Source organism: Equus asinus, chromosome 4, assembly GCF_041296235.1.
Source record: "Equus asinus isolate D_3611 breed Donkey chromosome 4, EquAss-T2T_v2, whole genome shotgun sequence".
Classification (NCBI taxonomy): domain Eukaryota; kingdom Metazoa; phylum Chordata; class Mammalia; order Perissodactyla; family Equidae; genus Equus; species Equus asinus.
This window is the reverse complement of record NC_091793.1, coordinates 105,803,987-105,825,581: the sequence shown is the minus strand read 5'-3', so window position 1 is coordinate 105,825,581 and position 21,595 is coordinate 105,803,987. Positions and strand designations below refer to the sequence as shown.

Here is a 21,595-nt window from a genome sequence, read left to right as displayed (position 1 = left end):
CCTCTCAGAAAATGATCTGAAACACATTCACATTGAAGTATGGTTGTAAAAGTAATTAATGAGAGAGTTTGTAGGATATCTTCTTTTAGGGTGGTTTTCTGAGGCTTCTAATACCAAACCAGGAGCTCTGGTATCCCCATTGGTGCTGGCAGAACAATGAAAGTGTGCTGGGCTCTTATCCCAATGAGTGAATAATTTACTTCCTTATCTGTGGGTTTGAACAGCGCTGTTGAATTGATCACACACTGTATTTATTATAGTGCCTGTTGCCTTTGTGGGAGGATTTCATAGTCTCTTGTCTAAAATGGTACAACCATTTATGGTTTTTAAGTGAACAAAAATACAGTTAATAGACCACATATCTTTTATGTCCGAGGTTCACTCTGTTTGGTTTTATAGTGTTTTGAAGCCCTCTCCTGCATATTATTTCATTTGCTCCTCACTTCAATGCAGCAGGTGAGGGACTGTGGTCATCTCGATTCTCAAAGGCTGGAGACTGTACAGATCCTCCCACAGCCCAACAGCTTCACATGTAGATTATTTTCTTTGAGGAAGACGTTATGAAAATGAATTCAAGATCAATTTATAACTAATGTTTTTAGCTAATAGGTAGTACCACTAATTAGTCAGAAACCACTTAGGGTCTCTCTCCTTGTCCCTATCAATGTTTCATATGCCAGTAGGAGCACAGGACTTTTAACATGGATTTAGCAATTTTATTTTAAATTTATAAACGTGAGTTTTTAAAAAGGAAATTTTAAAATGCAAGGTCTTATTTAATTAAACAGTAGATTGGAGCAAAATCTTTAACATAGCATAGCATTAAGTATATGGTAGGTACTTAATAAGTTTTTGCTGAATGATGAACATCGTAAGAAAATAGGTTTTATAGTGAGCTGTTTTTCCCCTTTTGGTTCGAGTACAGATTAAATAAATTGATTAAATAAACTTGGGAAATATTACATACTTAGGAAAGTATCTGATTTAAGGTAATCTCTACAAAGATGAATATTTACTAAAATTGCACTATTTAAAAATTGCAAATAATAAGAAAAATGGGTGATTTCTACAAGAAAGGAGAAAAACTTAGTTTTTATTTGAGCAATTAAAAGTATAAGCCATTTTTACAGGTTATCTAATTTGTTGGTTATTTTTCTTATATAAAATGCTATTTGTGTTTCAAATTATATTGTGGAGAAATCTTACAATAGCATGTTTTAATCCTTGACATGTAGTCTATATCAGCGGACTTGATCTCTGGGTGAGTGGTCTGGTTGTAAAAAAAATTTGTTTTGATCTGTTTATATTTACATAGCATTAAGATCATCTTACATAGAAAGAAACTATCCGCTATCATTTCTATGATGATAAACGTTAAATAATTGTAATTTTAGTAATGTTATAGCTGTGAAATAACGTAGTAAAAGTCATAATTGTTCTTCTACTTCTTTGACTTCTTCTAGATGTATTGAACAAAAATTTAAGCGCTGTCCTCCCCTGCCTACAACCAGTGTCATAATAGTTTTTCATAATGAAGCGTGGTCCACGCTGCTTAGAACTGTCCACAGTGTGCTGTATTCTTCACCTGCCATACTGCTGAAGGAAATCATTTTGGTGGATGATGCTAGTGTAGATGGTAAGAAAGCTCATGCAAATTAGATTGTTTCCCAAATAAATCCATGTGATGTTGTTCCAAGTCTATTTGGTTATATTAGACTCTGTGTATACCATCTCAGAGCTTAAATATGATAGCTTAGATGGTATGTATGATGGATGAAAGTAGAATCCAAGGATGTCCATATTTGAATATTTTGGAGTTCAGAAATATATGAGACACCATCATTCATAGCTTTGTAGTCCTCAGTGTGAGACTTTTATCATAAGACATAGTAGTTAAGAGTGCAGGCTTGAGCCTTGAGTCAGGCTGCCTTGGTTTGAATCCCAGTTTTGGTCCTAACCAGCTATTTAACTTGCAGGAGTTATTTAACCCCCTATACCTCAGTTTCTTATCTGTAAAATGGGGAAGATGCCGTATCTCATCAAATGTATTGTATGGTGTGTCATTAGTTTATATACCACTAGAATAAGAAAATGTCACAGCCCATTAAAACTAATATACCACTGATTATAGGAAGTATCTACTTGGACAGCTTAGAATTGAGGAAATATATAAATAGTGCATAATTCCTAGGATTCTTTTGAACATTATCTGAGTTAATATAAACAATATATTAATAATATAAATGAGTAGTTAAAAATCACTAGAGTCACTATATCCTGTTTTAGTTTGGCTCTTTTAAATGTTCCCATATTTTCTACAAAGTTAGCCAAATTCTTTAATGCATTTCCACTTAAAATTACAATAGTCAGTTACTATATTACGCATTTTAAATTGGAATCACAAAGCTAATCTGACAGATACTCTAATTTGCTAAATTTTCAAACATTACAAGTATTTTGTATACCAAACCGATACACATTATTTCAATGATTATAAAATTTATTCCTGAACGAGCTCAACTTTGGAGCCAGATTCCTTGAGGTCAGATTCCAGCTCCAGCACTAACTAGCTGTTTCCTCATCTGTAAAATGGGGGTAATACTCTTTCATCAAATCCAAAGCACCATCTATTGTAAGATAAACCATTGCTTTATGTGCCATGAGAAAAGAAGAAAAGAACCCAACGCTGCCCATTAAGTGACATGTCATCAATTATAAGATGTATCCAGACTTCAGAAATGGTAGTGAGTGAATAAAGCATAAAATTATTAACCTGATTTATTTAATTATTTCTGCATACAATTCTAAGCATTCCTATGGTTTCAAAATCAAATATCCTGAGTGATTTGAGCTTTTGTTCTCAAGGTAAGTGAACATCTAGGTGGAATAAGTTTGCTTATCACTAGAGATTTTTGACCTGGATGTGAAACTTGTTCACCAAGTGGGGAAATTTTATAATTCAAGTTTCCTATGTTCCAGTTACGCACTATATACAGATCTCTGATTTGAATCTCCAGTCTTCTTACCCATGTTACTTCATCACTCAGTTGTGATCAGCTAATTTATTTACTGCTTGATCTGTTCTGAATTTTTTCTTATTCTTTCTGTCTAGTTGGACTGTAGTCCATGGAGTTTTAAGTGACATCTGATTAAGTTCTGCACACTTCTCATATATTTTATCTTAAAAAACAAAAACTTTGAAACCTTTCTCCTTTGGTTTCTTGAACTCTCCTCTCAGATGATTTTTATTTTGTTTGATTTTACAAGTTGTGGGGCAATAGGGGCACAATACGGCTACTTGTAGTAAGCCTTCAATTGAAGGTAACTTCTGTTATTCAGTTGCATGAACAAAATTAATAGAATTAAAGAAATTAGAATGAAAAGTGATATCCATTCATAATCTTTGTTTTAACTATTTTAATCTTTTCCTTTTCTTTCCTAATCACTGTGTAAATAAGCATATAGTGTTTATCTAACTATATCCATGTCAGAAATCCAGTTTTGAAATCTGACATTTCCACATAACATTGTTATTAACCCCTTTCTTTTACCTCAAAACTTTATTTTTAGTGACAGTGGTGAACTAGATGCATTTTATTTGACCTTTTGCCTTTGTTCATCCCATAGTGTTACTGTACATTATACTGCAGTGAATATCCTTGTGCTTATGTTATTTTCCTTCTTTTGAATTATGTCTTTGGATAAGTTAGGAGAAGTAGGGCTGCTGGGTCAAAGGGTCTGAATATTTTTATAATTCTTTATAGCAATCAACAACAGATTTAAAACAGTTTTCTTGGCGAGGACTATCTTTGTGTACTAGTGTGATTTGTCTTATTGAATCAGTCAAAGAGCTATCTAATGAGTACCCACTGTGGAAAATGTGTCCCTTGTTGCTGGAAAGGAGCTTGTGAAGTAGAAACCAGAGTTCCGTGCTTTCAGTTTGCTTAGGGAAAAACAGCACAAATATGTGGATAATCAAGTAACAAAGAGATAGTTAAATCCCATCGATGACAAACAGAAGATGATCAACATTTTCAGCGCATAGGCCATGTGCTAGTCCCTGTCTTAAATGCTGTATTTGTACAGTAATCTCTCATTCTATCCTCTCGACCCCCTGTGAGGGAGGATAGTATCCTCATCTCATAGATAAAGAAACTGAGATACAAAAAGGTAAAATAACTTCCCAAAGTCACACTTCTAAAAGTTTCAGTGCTATAAATTGAACCAAGGAGGTCTGATTTTACAGCTTTGTGCTCTTAACCTCACAAAAAGGGGTGTGCATGGGGACTATTTAGGGGGCAAGTAAGAATCTATAGGAAGTTTGGAGGTTGGGGAGAAATCAGAAATTTCTTAACACATTGAAATAGTGGGAGGGTTTATTGAAGGAATCTGTAGTGATCCGTTTAAAAAATCAGTCTCCAATACGACCTTTGAAATGTGTCTATTTTATAAGTTTCTCTTTTACAAGCCTGTGATTAAAACAAATACATATGATTATATTTTTAAGACAAATTACAATCCTGTTGTATTTCAGAATCTGAAATACTTAGAAGATGTTTAGAAACTTAATCTATTATTCTGAGACAACAATGTTTGAATACATTTATGTTTCCACAAAAGTTCCTGGTCTCTCACCTCCTTTATGAATGTTTAAGCTTTAAATAAGTGACTCTCTTATCTGCACCACTGGAGAGTTGAAAAAATATATATCACAGATAAAGTGAGAGTCATGCATTTGCTTCTGAAATCCCCCAGAAGCAAACATCTACCCAGGAGTTTATTGATGTTCTCAATATTCCCAAATCTTTTTGAGCCTGTGCTGTGGGCCCAAGAAGCCTGCTTGAAGAATTGCGTTATATACTCAACAAGGAATCAAGAATTTAATGGTGAAAAAACTGGCTTAAGAAGTTATTTGAAAGCATGAACACCACTTGACTGACTTGATTAATGTGTTTTTCTTTTACCTACTTTCTTAACTCTTGCTTATCTTATTATGTATCTCATCCAAATGGGACTATTGAATATACAGCCATTACTAAAGTTTTGTCTAGTTTTAAACTTCATTTCTGATTTACATACTCATTTCTTCTTTCATGTTTTTACTGGAAAAAATTCTGCGTCAGGAGACTCCAGAGCTTTTGAAAATTTTCTGCTGACCCTTTATAGAAATATTCCCAAACTGCTGTAGCCTGGAGTTTCCTACTTGCCTTTTTCTTGAGATTTTGGTCTTCAATTATTTTGATCACTGCCTAAATACCAGAGAATCTTTTTGATACTTGGCATTTTTCTATAAATTTCCAGATTTAAATACCAATTTAAAAAAGTACCAAATATCTTTTTGGCCAAATTCAGTCTCTTTCACTTCCTTAGTCTATTTTCTCCAACCTCTAAATGATCTTTCTTAACTCTTGGGGTCTGCCCCTTTTGAAATCTCTCACTTCCCCCAAATAGATTGCATTTATTGAAATGACATGTACAAGATAAGTGTATGTTATGATGTTATGCATTATAATAGTTCAGAAGTTAAGATTTGTATATGTAGATTTTTTCCAATAAAGAGTTAAAGACAAAATGTTCATCTCAGCGGTAGAATATGTGCAACTATTAAGATTATGAAGGTGGAAGGGTCATTGCCCTTTGGTTTATTTGTTAGCTTTCGTATGTTATATATGAAAATAAACTTAGGAAGAGTTAATCCTGATTTCCTTTTTTCTTACAGAGTACTTACATGGTAAACTAGAAGAATATATAAAACAATTTTCTATAGTAAAAATAGTCAGACAAAGAGAGAGAAAAGGTCTGATCACTGCTCGGTTGCTAGGAGCAGCAGTAGCAACAGCTGAAACGCTCACATTTTTAGATGCTCACTGTAAGTATATATGTATAAACACAGTTGTAACATTTTCCCTCCCCCTCCTTCTAATTTAAAAGGTAAGGAAGACTTTTCTTTAAATGCCTGATTGCATTTTCTATAACATCATTTTCAACGGATCATTCTAGCTATGACAGCCCACACAGATGACAGTTCTGCTTAGGAACTTCCTTTCACTTACACGGAGTTCTTACCTCCCTTCTGTTTAAGGTTCCTCAACTTGAATGTCCTCCAGTGACTGGCGTCCCCAGCGAGTTATCCTTGCCTGGGATTTTTTTCAGATGCTCATTGTGTCAAAAAAACCGAAAGACTTTTCCTTGTTATTCTTGATTCCTAAAATTAGTGAAAGATTTGTTTAAGTGTAGTCAACCCTATCATTAAACTTTGTCCTAGTACTGACACTTTTAATTTTTATATTTCAGTTTTGTTTTTTGTTTTTTTTTCAGAGATTTGCATACTCCTTTGCCAAGTTAGGGGTGCCCCTTCCCCACTTCTTCTAGTATCTGTCCCATAAACATTGGCAGTTTTTGTTGCTGCTTGAGTTTTTTTTTTCCCCTTTGTATTTTAATGTTTTTTTGTGTGTGTCAGTGATTCTAGATAAAGTATTTAGAAAGTATTTTTAGAGTCGATGTTTAATGTGCACGTTAGGTATTACTAAAATGTCACTCACTCCCTCAAGCTCTAAATTTAGTGGATTTTACTTTCTGTATGAGTGTTTAGCTTTGAACTGGCCAGCCCTTAGGTTAAATTTGACCCAACTAGTGGTTTTGAGTCTACACTGATTGTTACGGAGACGCTTTTGGATTTGCTTGAGTCTCTTTAGAGCTAACACACCCAGTATTCTCTTAATACCAGGCACTTAAATAAATGAAGATAGATCTAAAGGTAATCCCAAAAAGGTGATTTTTAAAAGGAAATGGTCCATTCTGCAATATTCCCTCTCCTAGTCAAAAGTTAGAATAAAGTCAGGCTGGGCATTCTTCCCCTCCAAGTGAATGTGTCTGATGGTCCTCCTGCACCATGACTGTCAGACTCCACTGGATGGAGGCCCTGAGCAGGACTGCACACACTGGCATCTCCTGAACTCTCTGTGTGTTATGTGAGACAGCCTGGCCTGTGACCAGGGCCCAGACTTCATGGCACTCCTTGGCCCCATTTTCCATTAAGGCTGGGACAGATTTGAATGGTCTTTCTCCAACTGCTACAACCAGAATATTCTGACTCCTTAACTTATTTCCTCCCAAGACCTACTCAGAGAAATGAAGATTTCAATTACTGTATCTTATTCAGGGAGACAAATTTAAATCAGAACACTTTTGAGGCTAGGTGATATCAATTAGCAAAAAGTTATCTTTGATTCGTAGCCCATTTTAAAGAGAAACACATCATCTGATACTTAAATACATCCATATCATTTTGTTTCCATTCCAGAGTTAAAAGAAGATCAGTCATATGTAGGGAAATTTTCCCAACTATGTTGAATCTTGCTTTACTTTTTTCATTCTACCCTCATCTCACCCTAAGAATCCTTTAAGAAATCTCCCCTGTATAAATCTTCAAAACACAAATGACTTTGTTATTTTCATTTCTCTGTAAACCCTTTTTGGAAAAACAAAAAGAAAGAACACTCAGTGTTTTCACTGAATTAATTAAAATTGTGTTCCTTCAGGCGAGTGTTTCTATGGTTGGTTAGAACCTTTGTTGGCCAGAATAGCGGAGAACTACACTGCCGTTGTGAGTCCAGATATTGCATCCATAGATATGAACACGTTTGAATTCAACAAACCTTCTCCTTATGGAAGTAACCATAACCGTGGAAATTTTGACTGGAGCCTTTCATTTGGCTGGGAATCACTTCCGGATCATGAGAGGCAAAGAAGGAAAGATGAAACCTACCCAATTAAGTAAGATGATTGCTCTCAAAGTCTTGTATACAGTTCAGTTATTTGAATATTTATGCAGTCTTTGCTTTTTACAGTAATTGCCTCCAAGTTAATTCACACTAACAAAATAAAGAACACACACATTCCATATGTAGGGAACTGAAAAGTCATTTATGTACGTACTTACACATGATGTTACCAAATAGGAAGCAGAATTAAGTGAGCTCTTATGTCTTCCTCATAATCATTACTTGAGAGTCTTTAAGCTTGGTCACACACTTAATTTTGCCCTGCTGGGAAAGGATACTTAAAGCATATCTTCCCTACAAAAACTTGACTTTGAAGATAGCATTTTTAGTTTTTGTGAATCTATATAAAAGCTTTGCAATTGCGACTTCTCTTTGATTTGTTTCTGAATTTAATTCAGATACTCTTCAAATGTTTTTTTCTTATTTGACTTTTATAACAAAGTTTGACAATGGATTTTTTTTTTCAGAACACCCACTTTTGCAGGAGGCCTTTTTTCCATATCAAAAGAATATTTTGAATATATTGGAACTTACGATGAAGAAATGGAAATCTGGGGAGGTGAAAATATAGAAATGTCTTTCAGAGTAAGTTTATAAATATAGCACACATATTAAATAGTAAAATATATATTTTGTTTTAATTGGCTGATACAGATTATCATGGAAGTGTACAGTCTTTACTTTTTGTGGTTTCTAAAATTTAATTGCTAGAAATTTTAGAATAAGGATATTTCCTTTTAAAATGTAACTTAAAGTATTTATTCATTGCTGTGAATATAACAAGAAGAATCAGTGAAACGCCTGTGTCCAGGCAATAACACCAATTAATGCACTTATAGCTACTGAATTCCAGCCAAGGTAAACATAATTAAATCTAGTGCTTCAGGAAATGAGTTGGTTATCAAGGGAGTCAGAATGGAAAAACATTTATGTATAATTTTAAAGGACACTGAACTGAACTCTTTGGATTAAATGAGCTTTTTTTCCCCCTATACATATTAAAAGTTAATATGAGAAACAAAACAAAGGCTTTGGATGGTCTCCACATGTACTTATTTGATTTCATTAGTTCATTTTCTGCATGACTTTGTCATTCATTTTTCATCCCTTAGGTTGGAATGTAGTGGAAAAAGAACTCAACTAGGAGTTAGAAGATTTAAGTTTTAACTTTGGCTCCATCACATAATGGCAGTGATGATCTTAGCCAAGTTCAAACTGCTTAAGGGCAGGGGTCTTATTTTATTCATTTTAGTATTCCCAACCCCTAGCACATGTTGGATCTCAGGCACAGTTGGTTAAATTGAACATATTACTGAGTTTTCTCATTTGTTTAAAAAAGAAAAAAGAATGTGATCACTTGCCCTAATACTAGCACATTCTATTAAGCATGACTTCATTTTAGACTTTTTGCTTAGTGATTATTTATGGCAGAACCAATTTGACATTTAAGTGACTAAGTATTGATATAATGATTTGCCATTTTATTTAAAGTTAATACAAATAAACTTTTTGACCCTCTATCTCTAAATAGGTATGTATGAGTTTTTTTATAATGACTAAGTACTTCTCAAGTTTAATAGTTTATACTTTGGTAATAATGGTCATCTGGAATTGTTTTCTTGATTACAAAATTGAATATGCAAGGAGTAAATAGAGTCTGGGTCCACTTACTGCAAGACTGCTAGTTTATGCCACAGAAGAGAGAATCTCTCATTCAAGTTAAGTGAATATATAAGTTGTGTAAGAAGATGGAAGTGAGATACAGAAGAACCTTTGGTCTTCTATGTATATTGGAGAACTTGCATAATTGTTTGCAAAAAAAGAAATTTTGGGATCCATTTTTATGAAAGATTTGAAATACTGTTTTGTTAAAATACTCTTTGAAAATATGCTTTTGTTGTCTTTAGTGTTTGCACCATTTAATAAAATTGTTCTTTATGTTGAAGAACTTGAAGTGGCAGAGGACAGAGACTATTTGTGAGGTTGTAATAAATCTCTCTTCTATATTTTGTTTTTGTTAATATTTTAAAGGTGAACTTAAAAGCAACACTTTGATTTTTCTAAAATACTGTAAATTTAAACAAATATCATTAATTATCAGGTATGGCAATGTGGTGGGCAGTTGGAGATTATGCCTTGCTCTGTTGTTGGACATGTTTTTCGCAGCAAAAGCCCTCATTCCTTTCCAAAAGGCACTCAGGTGATTGCTCGCAACCAAGTTCGCCTTGCAGAAGTATGGATGGATGAATACAAGGAAATATTTTATAGGAGAAACACAGATGCAGCAAAAATTGTTAAACAAGTAAGTTAGAGCTAGGTAATTAAATTACAGTAAAAATCTACACAAGTTCGCATGTTCTTTTACTTGTTTGAGTTGACTCAAGCAGAAACATTTAAAAAGTTATTTTTGAAGCTGGGTGTTTTAATTCTTAAAATATATAACTTATTGGTGCCAGTTTTCTCTTTTTTAAGGAATAATCAAGTAAACTACTTTTAAAAAATTTAAGCATTCTACTTGATGTTTCCTTTTTAATATGGAGGATATTTAGTTTTTGTAACTGCCATGGTTCAGTGTTTTACTCAAAATTAAGTGGATCAGATTTTAACTGGTTTTAGGTGATGTGATTAACACCTAAATCAAGTTACTGGGGTGGCTTTTTGAATTGGAAATAGCAACCATGGCAGAATGTGGCAGGAGAATGAACCAGGGGTATCAAGTCTTTTTCATTTCAAGTTCTAGTTCCACTACTCACTGGAGGGGTTACCTTGGCAAAACCTCTCGAGACTGTAAAATGGGGATGGCATTTCTTAGAGTGGTTGTGAGGTTGGCCCGACGTGGAGTGCGTGCCCACCAAGTTTCTTCTTTCTCTTTCTCTGTCTTGAGAGATAAAATACTTGCTTCTCTCCCAGAGTAGTTGTGAAATAAGGAAATAAGTGCTAACAAATGTACGATACTGTTGTTGCTGTTGACCTGTCGTAGATAAAAGCTCTGTGGAATCGTGCTGCCTAATACGTTAGAACTGAGCTGCAGCCGTTTTAATACTGGATGTGGTAAATGAACTAGGCAGTTTAAGAACATGTTTCAGTGAATGGCACCCAACTCTTTGGAAGAAACAGTGCTGATTTGTGGGGTAGGGTATATATGTTGGGATTAAAAGGCATCAACATTTAGCCTGTCATAAAGAAAGATCTGTTAACCTCTTTCCACCTTTTCTTCAGTCTCCAGTGTCTCCCTGTAACCTGTCAGTAGTGTGCAAAGTCAGCCCACAGCTGGGTTAGATCTGTATTTTTTTACCCAAGGCTGCCAAGACAAATTGGGCAGATTGTGTGCCACACAAGGGTACGTGGCTAAGCAGACAAGTGGGTACTAAATACAACTTTTGCCCTCTTGGCACACGACGGGGCCACTGAGCCGGCAAACCTTTGTTTTTACCACAGGGCAAATTGATCTAGGTAGTAAGATGCATAAGCTAACCAGAAGTCTATTAGAGTTTCATACTTTTTGCCAGAAAACCTGGGTTCAAGACATTGAAGTTGGCAGAGAAAGTATTTTTCTTAGGTGAATTGATAAGCTTGAGTATTTACCTGTTCATATATTCAGATGCCAAATATAATTTTTCTTTAAAATTTTGCCTATAGACCAAATTGCTTTTCAGTTTAATAGTGCTCTTAAAACTTTTTTTCTTCATCCCTTAAAATGAAGAAAAATAAATTGCAATTAATTAAAAACTTGCCTTTTTCTACTAATACATTGTTATTGTTAGGGGATACTATTAGGAGTAAGAAATACCCTTAAAACTAAAAATAATTACTCCCAACCGTTGTTTTTTGTGATCTTGACTAGAGAAAAGACATAAATCACATTATGTGCTGGCACTGTTTCTCTCTACCTGCTTTCTCACATCTCACTTTACGGATCACTTTTGGGTGTAAAATTGGGATCAGTTTTGGATGGTGCCACTACCATTTCTTTGCCCACAGCAGTTTGCTAGAGATCTTTGTCCCATGTGTGAGGTTTGTGGCAAAAAGGAAGAATAAAATAGCACTATGTCAGCCCCACAGTGGTACCTGATTCTCTTTGAAGCCAGAAACAAGCGGGCAGACGTACTTGCTGTCTGAATGAGCAGTGAATGCAGTTAAATTGCATCTTGCCTTTTGGCCCAGAATTATTTTTTTAAGACCTAAGTGTAAATAGAAATAGTAGCATTTGAAGTACTTTATCAGTGCTGTGTTGATTAAGCATTCCTTTCACTTCTCATCTTTCTCCAGAAATCATTTGGTGATCTTTCAAAAAGATTTGCAATAAAGCACCGCCTTCAATGTAAAAATTTTACATGGTATCTGAACAATATTTACCCAGAAGTGTATGTGCCAGACCTTAATCCTGTTATATCTGGATATGTGAGTATTTTCCTGTTCCTTTTTACTTAGTATACTCCTTGCCACCAACATTTATGTGGTTCAGGGAAAATTGCTGAAATACTTTCTGGTTTATTGCTTTCGAGAATTTATATTATTATTAACACTACTTCCTGAAATCAATTGAAAAAAATACATATACCACATAGATTTTTAAATTTTGTTTTATAACTTGAAATTTTTCCTTTAGATTAAAAGCTTTGGTCAGTCTCTATGTCTGGATGTTGGAGAAAATAACCAAGGAGGCAAACCATTAATTCTGTACACGTGTCATGGCCTTGGGGGAAACCAGGTGAGCACCACGCTAAAGAGCCCTCTCCTCATTAGCTCTTCCAAACACAAGGAAGTTGTTGCATGTTTTCCAGAAGTCCTGAAGTAGTTTTCTATTCAGGTCAACTGGTGTGTGAAATGTTGTTAGATTAAGTTTGGCAATTAATATTGAAGTTGCAGAGTACTTTATTTTGATTTTCATCCTGGCTCTGAAAACAATTTGATCTTGCTTACCCATTCAGTAGAAAGGCAAATGAGAAAAATAACAGAATAGTGTCATTTGAAATAAAAAACAGGATCTGTGCAGATCTCTGATGTTGTGTGACTATTGGCATGGTGATTTTGCAAAATTTTACATAAAGGCTGTATTTAACTAGATTCAGTTAATACCGAAAGAGCAGCAGTATAAATTATTTTTGTAGACCATGATATTGTTTCAGTATGTTCTAAAAAAAGGTATGTTCTTGGTTCTCCTTGATTGATGGCCTCTCTGCTTGTTACCAGTCTTTGACTGTTTTACCTATTAAACTCAAATGTGGAATGTCACTATTTGTCCTACTATGAGTAGAGAACATATTAAAATATTGTTTCTAGTTTTTTGCTTCCTTTTTTTACCTTTTACAAGTTAACTCCTGGAAGGATTAAACTTTTTCTCTCATTTATTCATTGAACAAATTCACTGAGTGACCCCTGCATGCCAGGTGTTCTGCTAGGTTCAAGCAATTTAGATTCTAACTCCTTCAGGAAATCTATATTTCAGAACCGGTGGTTACAGTCAGGATGTCTTTGATAAAGCATTACAGTGCTCTGTGGGTATGGAGGAGGTCATCTGAATTAGACTGGGTTCCCATGCATTTTCCTGTGAAAGATGACATTTTGAAACATTTTTTGAAAGGTAGGTAGGATTTAGTGAGGTGGCTAGGAAGAATGAGAATAAAATGAGAAGAGTGTGAAGAAAGGTGTACTAAGGAGAGGAACTGGCGTGTCTGTGTTCTGGAATTTGGTAGTATTTTGGTGTAGAGTCCAAGATGTGTGTGGAAGATTTTCACAATATTAAATACCCTTGATGTCCTATTTTAACAGGATAGGACTTTGATGATGTCAGTTTTTTTGTGTGTGAGGAGGATTGGCCCTGAGCTAACATCTGTTGCCAATCTTCCTCTGTTTGCTTGAGGAAGATTGTCACTGAGCTAACATCTGTGCCAGTCTTCCTTATTTTATGTGGGATGCTGCCATAGTGTGGCTTGACAAGCAGTGCTAGATCTGTGCCCAGGACCCGAACCTGCGAACCCCGGGCCGCCACAGCAGAGTGCATGAACTTAACTACTACACCACCGGGCCGGCCCCTGATGATGTCAGTTTTAAGAAGGAAGCATCAGTTTATTTGCTGGCTCATGCTCTCCCATGTTTCTTCCTACTCATTAGGTTCACCTTGATCTAGTTCTAATCCTTATTCATCCAAACCTATCGCTGTACTGAGAGTAGATGATGCGATGCCCAGAAGTCTTAGCTGGTGAGCGGTGTCATTCTGAAATGAGATGGAGATGCACATACACAGATATACACACATACATATATACCTGTATCTATATACATATATATCTATGTATGCACATAGGTGTTTTATGTGTATACATGTATGCATATTTTAAAATTTTTCTAATTATATAAATAACAGCATTCTTTGGAAATAACACTGGACTATGCTAGTAAAAATTAAGGTGTTAAGCAATAAGAAATATTTCCTCATTTGTAAAAATCTTATCACTAAATATGAATACTTATAAACTTCTCTCAGATTTCCTCTAACATTACCTGTATTTTATCATAAAAGTTGGAGATATATTTTCGCATTGTTTTGTCTGTTTTTCTCTTATTGTTGCCATAAAGATGTTTTTGTAGTATTGTCTCTAAAATAAACTTTAAATTATAAATGGAATATATCTGTCTTTTAGAAATTTTGGAATGGAGAAATAATTCACATATTTTTTCAACAAATATTTGTTTACAGCCTATAGTGTAACTTGCAGTGTTATAATGGAAAAGACAAAGTCTTTATCTTGTAGAACCTGTGTTTTAGAAGGAAAAAAAAATATGTAACTTTGGGTATGAAGAAAATTAAAGCAGGGTAGGAGGATAATGTGCGTGTGTTGGGGGAGGGCACTGTTATTTTCAGAGATTCAGGAAGACCTTTTTGTGATCTTAGAGTAGAGGCCTGAAGGAGTTGGGAGAGGAGCCGTGTTCTGTGGCCAGAGGCCCAGTGGCAGGTCCACGAAGTAAGCCAAAAGCCAGTGAGGCTGGAGGAGAGTGAGCAGGAAGAGAGGAGTAAGAAATGAGGTCTGAGATAGATAAGGCACCTGATCATATAAGGCTTTGCAGACCTCATTAAGGAATTTGGCTTTAATTCTGAGTGTGACAGAAGCCATCTGAGGATTTTGAGCAGGAGAATAATATTTTATGGTTTATATTTTAAGATGACTCTGGCTTCTAGCAGTCTAACACAGCCATTGATTTTATCTTGGTTTCCTTTAAATTTTATTTTCAATCAAGCATTGCATTAAAACTACTTTGTGAATTTTAGTGCCTTGAGTGCTCAGTGTTCTTGATATCATCTAAATGGATCATTTCCTCATGTTCCCTTCTCCTGTTTTGAACAGCTAGAGATATTTTTATTATATCAAACTTGATTGTAACAGTATGTGTATAATGCCAAGTAAAAATAAGTGTCTCGATAATGTGACTAAATTAACTAGTACACTGGTGCAACGCAGGTTAAGTTAGTATGGCTTTGTGACACTTAATGCTTTGATTTTTCCACTTTTCTGTTCCAGGGTATTTGTCCCGGATCTAAGTTGTAAGTCTCTCCAGTGTTCTCAGCTAGCTATTTATGCACACTGGTTGCCTAAGTATCTTTAACTGTTTTCCATTCCTTATAACTTCCCTTTAATGATTTTTTAAAAATAATATGAATGAAGTCAAATACTGGACAGCCTTTGTTATCATCTTTGAGATCCCAAGGTTTATCTTTTTTAAAGAAGTATATCCAGAGTGCTATTTTTATGACCTAAACCCATTTTCTTTCAATTTCTCCATTTGAAGAAATATCAGTTATAAAAATGATTGATATTGTATTTGTGGAAGGAGATGAATTAAGCATGAGACTAAGATCAGGGGAACCCAAGGGTAATTCAGCTAATGTTTGTGGAGTGCCTATTCTAATACACATAAAGGGTTTAGAACAGTCCCTGTGTAGTACATAATAAGGGCTCAATAAATATTAGTGCTATGACTAATTATTTCATTATTGAAAATCAATTTTGTTCACTTATTTTATCTTTGGAATGTCAACATTGTGAAATATTTGATTTGTATTGGATGTTATTACTAGATACACTGCCTGACTTTGTTCTGTGGAGAAACTAGCTAGCTACACACACAGTTTCAATAGAGCCCTACAAAGGTTATCTCTGATGGACTGTAGGAACCCTGAAAAGTGTGTAATTTTGTGCATGGAAAACTAAAGAGGAAGATAATATTTGAATTGGCTTTTGAAGGATGAAAAGGAGTTAGCCAGGCAGAGAAGGATCCAGAAGGATGTGTCAGGCAGAGCACAGTAAAGCAAAGTCTTAGAGTTATGGAAGCAAATGTTCTGCACTGGTAGAACTGTGTGAAAGGAACATCATATATAATTGAGGCAATAGTTGATGTAAAATTGAAAATGGAAGATTTCGTGTACCAATTAAGGAATGTGGGCTTTATCTTAAGTGACTCACTTAAGGAGGGGAAGTAGGGGATCAAATCAATGTTATAAAAGACTGGCAGCAGAGTGGGTTGGATTATAGGAGCAGAAGTTGGAGGGAACTGGAGATGTTGCAGTAGAGATTTTGAGTGCCTGACCAAGAGAAGTGAGGATACGGAAGTAAGAATGTGTGGGATGGTAATATCTGAGAGGAAAATTCGGTAGGACTAAGGGACTAATTAATTGGACGTATGGAGAGAGAGAAGCATCAGTAATAGTAACAATAGCTAAAATGTATGGAATGCTTTCCATTTACCAGTTATGGTTCTCAGTGTTTTAGTTGTATTAACCTGTTTGTCTTCATAACCCTATGGAGTAGGAGCTATTAAATTACCCATTTTACAGGCAAGAAAACTGAGACATGGAGAGTACCCCATGTAAATGTTTCTTGTTTAAACCAAAATTCCATTCATTTAGATGAATGAGAGAGAAGGAATACTCGTGGGGAGAAAGAGGCAGCTGAAGTGCTTGCCAGAAGTTTCCAGGCCCTTTTCTGTGGCATACCTGTCCTAGCCTCCATCCTACCTGATAATTTCCAATTTCTGACATGGGGAGGAAGACAGTACCTTCTTAATTAAGTAACTACCTGTTGGTGATAGGCTGGAGAAAGGTTATAGTACTCTTCCATCATAAAAACTCAGCTTACATTTCTGATACCTTTTTTATTGGATTATTTTGTTGAAGTACACATGACTTCATTATTCAGTTAGTTGCTGATTTTTTTCTTGCTGGACCATTATTTTGCAACTGAGGATATAAGGTGCTTTTGCCTGTAACAGCATTTTTCCTTTTACAGTACTTTGAATACTCTGCTCAACATGAAATTCGGCATAACATTCAGAAGGAATTATGTCTTCATGCTGCTCAAGGTCTCGTCCAGCTGAAGGCATGTACCTACAAAGGTCACAAGACAGTTGCCACTGGAGAACAGATATGGGAGATCCAGAAGGTACCTCAATGCAATTAATTCACCTCTTTATGTAATTATTTTGATTAGCTCTAATTGCTTATCTAATTGCTTAACATTATCCATCAGAATTTTTCTGTCTTTGTTAACTTTCTTATTATGTATGTCTACCCATGTGATAAGAAAGAATATATCTATGAATTAAATACTGTTAGGAACAAAAGAATCGTAAAGTTGCTCAGTTAAATCATGGTTTATGCAGATCAACACTTCTGTCAATAATTAATAATAGTTGCCCGTATTTGTCTTTTTAGAGTTTCTTATAATGCTTCTTACAACAGTCACACTTTTTTTCCTGGCAGAGAGAAAAAAATCATTATTTTTTTTTACCTAAAGTGATTAATTCTTTCCTCCCCTGTTTTAGTACTTTTTCATGAATCTGGATTTGAGAGAATACATGAAAGGTCTTTTCTGTTTTTAAGCATATGTTTTAAGGCTTAGCTGAAACATAGCAGTTTTTACCTGAAAATTGTTTTGTACAATACTAGAACACTATAAGACTGACTTTATGACTTATGAGTTTTTAAAGAGGTTGTCATTTATAGCTATATCAATAGAATGTTTCTTGTTTGAAAACTTGATTCAGACCTTGCCCTGTATACCCCTCTTCATTGGTGTAATACCCTCTGTGAATTGAACAGTAGTGGCATAAATGGTGTTGTTTACGCCAGAAACCAACAAGATTTTGTGAGACACAGTTGATCTTAGAAAGATTAAAAGATAAGAGTGGTGTATATTTGGTATGCACTTCTCCCTTTAGCTTCAATGAGACCATGAAGTAGTTTTCATATTTATCAGTTAACAGTGAGTCTTGAAACTTAATGTCTGTTTTGTTTCCTTTTATTCTAGGATCAACTTCTATATAATCCATTCTTACAAATGTGCCTTACAGCAAATGGAGAGCATCCAAGCTTAGTGTCATGCAATCCATCAGATCCACTCCAAAAATGGATATTTAGCCAAAATGATTAAGTGTTCCTTAGAATTAAGGAGTTAAAAAAGGAGATATTTTTTATCATAAAACTGTGACGAGGCATACACTGTAGTTTTTGAAAATTATGCAAAAGCAGCTAATTGTAACTTATTCCAAGTGCATTTTTCTTATTTATATCTTAAAATGTCTATGTAGCACTGCTACAGAAATCCCTTAAGTTTCCGTTTCAAAGCACAAGAGCTAGTAATACCAAAGACTATTTTGAAATTTCCAGAAGTAGGGGAAGAGATGTTTACAGTATGATGAAAATAATTTTTCAAGTAAACTGATATTTGTGTGTTTTGTACACTTGAGGATACGCATAGCTACATTCACACACAATTTAAAATATTTCTTCTAGTTTTTTGGGGGGAGGGAGAAATATTTGATACTGTATTTTTTTAACTACATAGAAATGGATCAGTGAAGGTCAAACATTGGCCTTTGTGTACAAACCAGGAAATTTTTATAGATCTAGAATTTACTATATAAAAATACAGGTAAACTTTTGTCACCTTTTGTTTACTTATCTGTCAAGTGTTTCCTTAAACATGAAATTAAATGCATAAGCAGAAGAATATTTTTGACACTTCACTTTCTTGGCAAATTTTAAAGTATTTTTTAGTCTGAAACTCACTTGAAGCACTTATGTCTTCCTTAGAAGACATTTCTTAAATAACTATACTGTGTGTTTTCCCAAAGCAATTTTAAAAAAATTTATGTTACTATCTGTTGTAAAGTTGCCTTTTTCTTTCTCCTAGTCTTTTTTTCTTGCCAAAATTCGCCAATCTTGAATGTTTGTGAAACTGAATTTCAAATGCAGAATACCTGACTCATTTAAAGCTAAATTTTATTTGTTGCTGATTCAATTACAGATTGTCTTTGTAATGAATTTTTTTCATCCAAAAAATATTTCTTATTTCTATCAATTTGGAAAACAATAAAACAAGTCCTTATCACTATTGGAATTAAGTTTTTTTTCTCTTTTGGGTAAAATATGTAATTTATAATAGGTGGGGGAAGCATGAATTTTGTATACTGAATTTCTAAGCACCAATTGTGCAGCCATCAGATATTTTTTTAAGGAAAACTCAAACATTTGATAGTAATGGCATAAAAAATGAGGAATGGAGAAGATTCTATGTTAGATATTTAGAAAATTTTGTACTAATTTCTGATAACTTTTCTTGACATCTGATAGGGTAATTTTTTAAAGATGTGTTGCTTACTTAGGAGATTTAACACTTTTCTTTTTTGGTCATTTTATATATAGATCTCTTGTGTTCTTATTTAAGAACTCAGGTATATTGGGTTCTTATTTTAAACCTGGCAGAGCCTCAATGGTACAAAAGAAAATATTTTTTAATTATTGGCCCCATCTTCTCATTGTTTGTAAGTTTGAAATTGCATTAAAAAACCTACATTCTTTAATTTGTTACAATGCCAACTTTTATTCCAATTCAGCTAACATTTTTTGTGTTTCTAACTTTGTGCCAGAAGTTATGGTAAGCAGAGTAAGACTAATATTGCCTTTGAGCTAAGGTCTTATGTAGCAGAAAGAAAGACAAATAATTTTAAAATAGCATAGTGAGTGACATTATGATGTTATATTTTATGATGCAGATGACAGCTAACTATTCATATTTAATATTTCTTTAATAAGTAAAGATATTCATTACTATAGCTAGTACAAATATGTATTGTGAAATATACACCAGTGCCCACATGTACAATTTCTGTTTCTCAATTGGTTACTCTAGAACGAACATCCAGGAGCAAATATTGCTCTTAGAGTTTGTTATATTTCACAAAACAAAACAAATTCTCAAATATATTTTATAAATGAACTTAAGTAAAGCATATTTAAAAAAAAAATCTGAGAGCCCTCTGTATATTAGTCACGTGTTGTCATTTCAAGATCCAACTAAAATCTATTTAGGTTAGGTTGATTTTAATATGGCTGCATTAAATGCATTCATAGGGAGAGTCCTTACCTGATTTGACAGCCTCAGGCTGCTGTTCAAGTGTAATATTACCCATTTCGTTAGGGATTTGCCCTTCAGGCTGGAAGTAGTGTCTTTGAAAAGCCTGAGTTTTGAAACAGTGCTGACAGGAAGTTAATATGGAGCCTGGTTGCCATCCATCTGAGAGATTTGAATGCCTGCAAGTGTGAAATTGCAAAACTCTTGCTCGGTTTGAAGCTACCATGGCAAATGGTCTGGTTGCTGCAGAAGACCTGGCATGTTGTCTTCATTCCAGAGGACCAAGTCCTAAGAACTCTAGATTAGTGAGCTACACTGCCAAACCTGCCAGGCAACCTGATGGGTAGGCTCACTGAAAACTGGGAGGTGACCACAGAATTAACCATAGGAGAAAGTAATCAAAACACTAAAATTGCCTATTACTACAATCAATGATGATAAACTTCTAAGTCCCTATATTGCCAGAGAATTGGCCTTACTGTTAATAGACAATTTAATTAAATACTATGTAAACCATCAAAATATCAGTGCAAAACGTAGGGAGCTGTTGTTTCTGAGAAAGCAAGGTTGAATGCTTTGGGAAAACCTGAGAAAAGTCAAATTATTAAAAAAAAATGCTAAATTATGCATGGATAAGAACTATAAAAGGTAGAGAAAACAAAAATCTAGGAAGGTTCTGCACTCAAATTGTTTCACAATTCACTTTATAAAGAGCAAAATGAAGTATCTTCAGATGATACATTTTTAGTGTGGTTTGTGCAGGAAGGATGTTACATAATTCCCATAAACCAATTCGTACTCAAATAAAAGGCCTTGACCTTACAATGAAATATTTGTGAAGGAATTAGTATACATAACAAATGTAGGAGTGTGTGTATGTGTTTTAAGTTAAAAATATGTGATGTGAATCTTCTTTTTTATGGCTTACTATTTTAACTACTTTTTTCAAATCATCAGTCAACTATCAGCTCAATTGCATTGGAGAAGAGTTTTCTTTTGCACACATATATAGTCACTATTCCTGTCTAATCTTCAAAAACTCTAGTCTTTAACAATATTTAGAAAATATCTTTTATGTTTTTGCAATTATAGTAGGCATCAGGGACTAATGATACACAAAATGGTTGCTATTTTCAACAAGTTTACAGTCTAGTAATGTGGTCATCAGTAAGGTATCATGACAATGATATTTTGGAGAGAAACAGTCCATGATGAAGTCAATACCTTCAGCCTCTGGTGAGTCCATTGCCAGGAGCTAGAGAAGAAAACAGACATGCCCCATATTTTAGAGGTGAATAACCAGAGTAATGCTTCTCAGACTTTATTGTGCACACCTGGGGATCTTATTAAAATGCAGATTCTGATTCATTAAGTCTAGGGGAGAACCTTTGATTCTGTGTT

General features: G+C 34.5%; 1 protein-coding gene across 1 annotated transcript in view; it reads left to right on the top strand.

Moving 5' to 3' along the window:
- GALNT3 (polypeptide N-acetylgalactosaminyltransferase 3) overlaps positions 1 to 19,174 on the top strand; it is a 44,023-nt gene extending 24,849 nt beyond the window's left edge. Inside the window, exons 3-11 of the mRNA XM_044768776.2 lie at positions 1,464 to 1,636; positions 5,720 to 5,869; positions 7,542 to 7,776; positions 8,252 to 8,369; positions 9,886 to 10,086; positions 12,054 to 12,185; positions 12,394 to 12,495; positions 17,069 to 17,221; positions 18,089 to 19,174. Coding sequence (XP_044624711.1) covers positions 1,464 to 1,636; positions 5,720 to 5,869; positions 7,542 to 7,776; positions 8,252 to 8,369; positions 9,886 to 10,086; positions 12,054 to 12,185; positions 12,394 to 12,495; positions 17,069 to 17,221; positions 18,089 to 18,211 — 1,387 coding nt within the window. The 3' untranslated portion in view covers positions 18,212 to 19,174. The remainder of the gene's footprint in view (positions 1 to 1,463; positions 1,637 to 5,719; positions 5,870 to 7,541; positions 7,777 to 8,251; positions 8,370 to 9,885; positions 10,087 to 12,053; positions 12,186 to 12,393; positions 12,496 to 17,068; positions 17,222 to 18,088) is intronic.
- Positions 19,175 to 21,595: the final 2,421 nt, after the last annotated feature.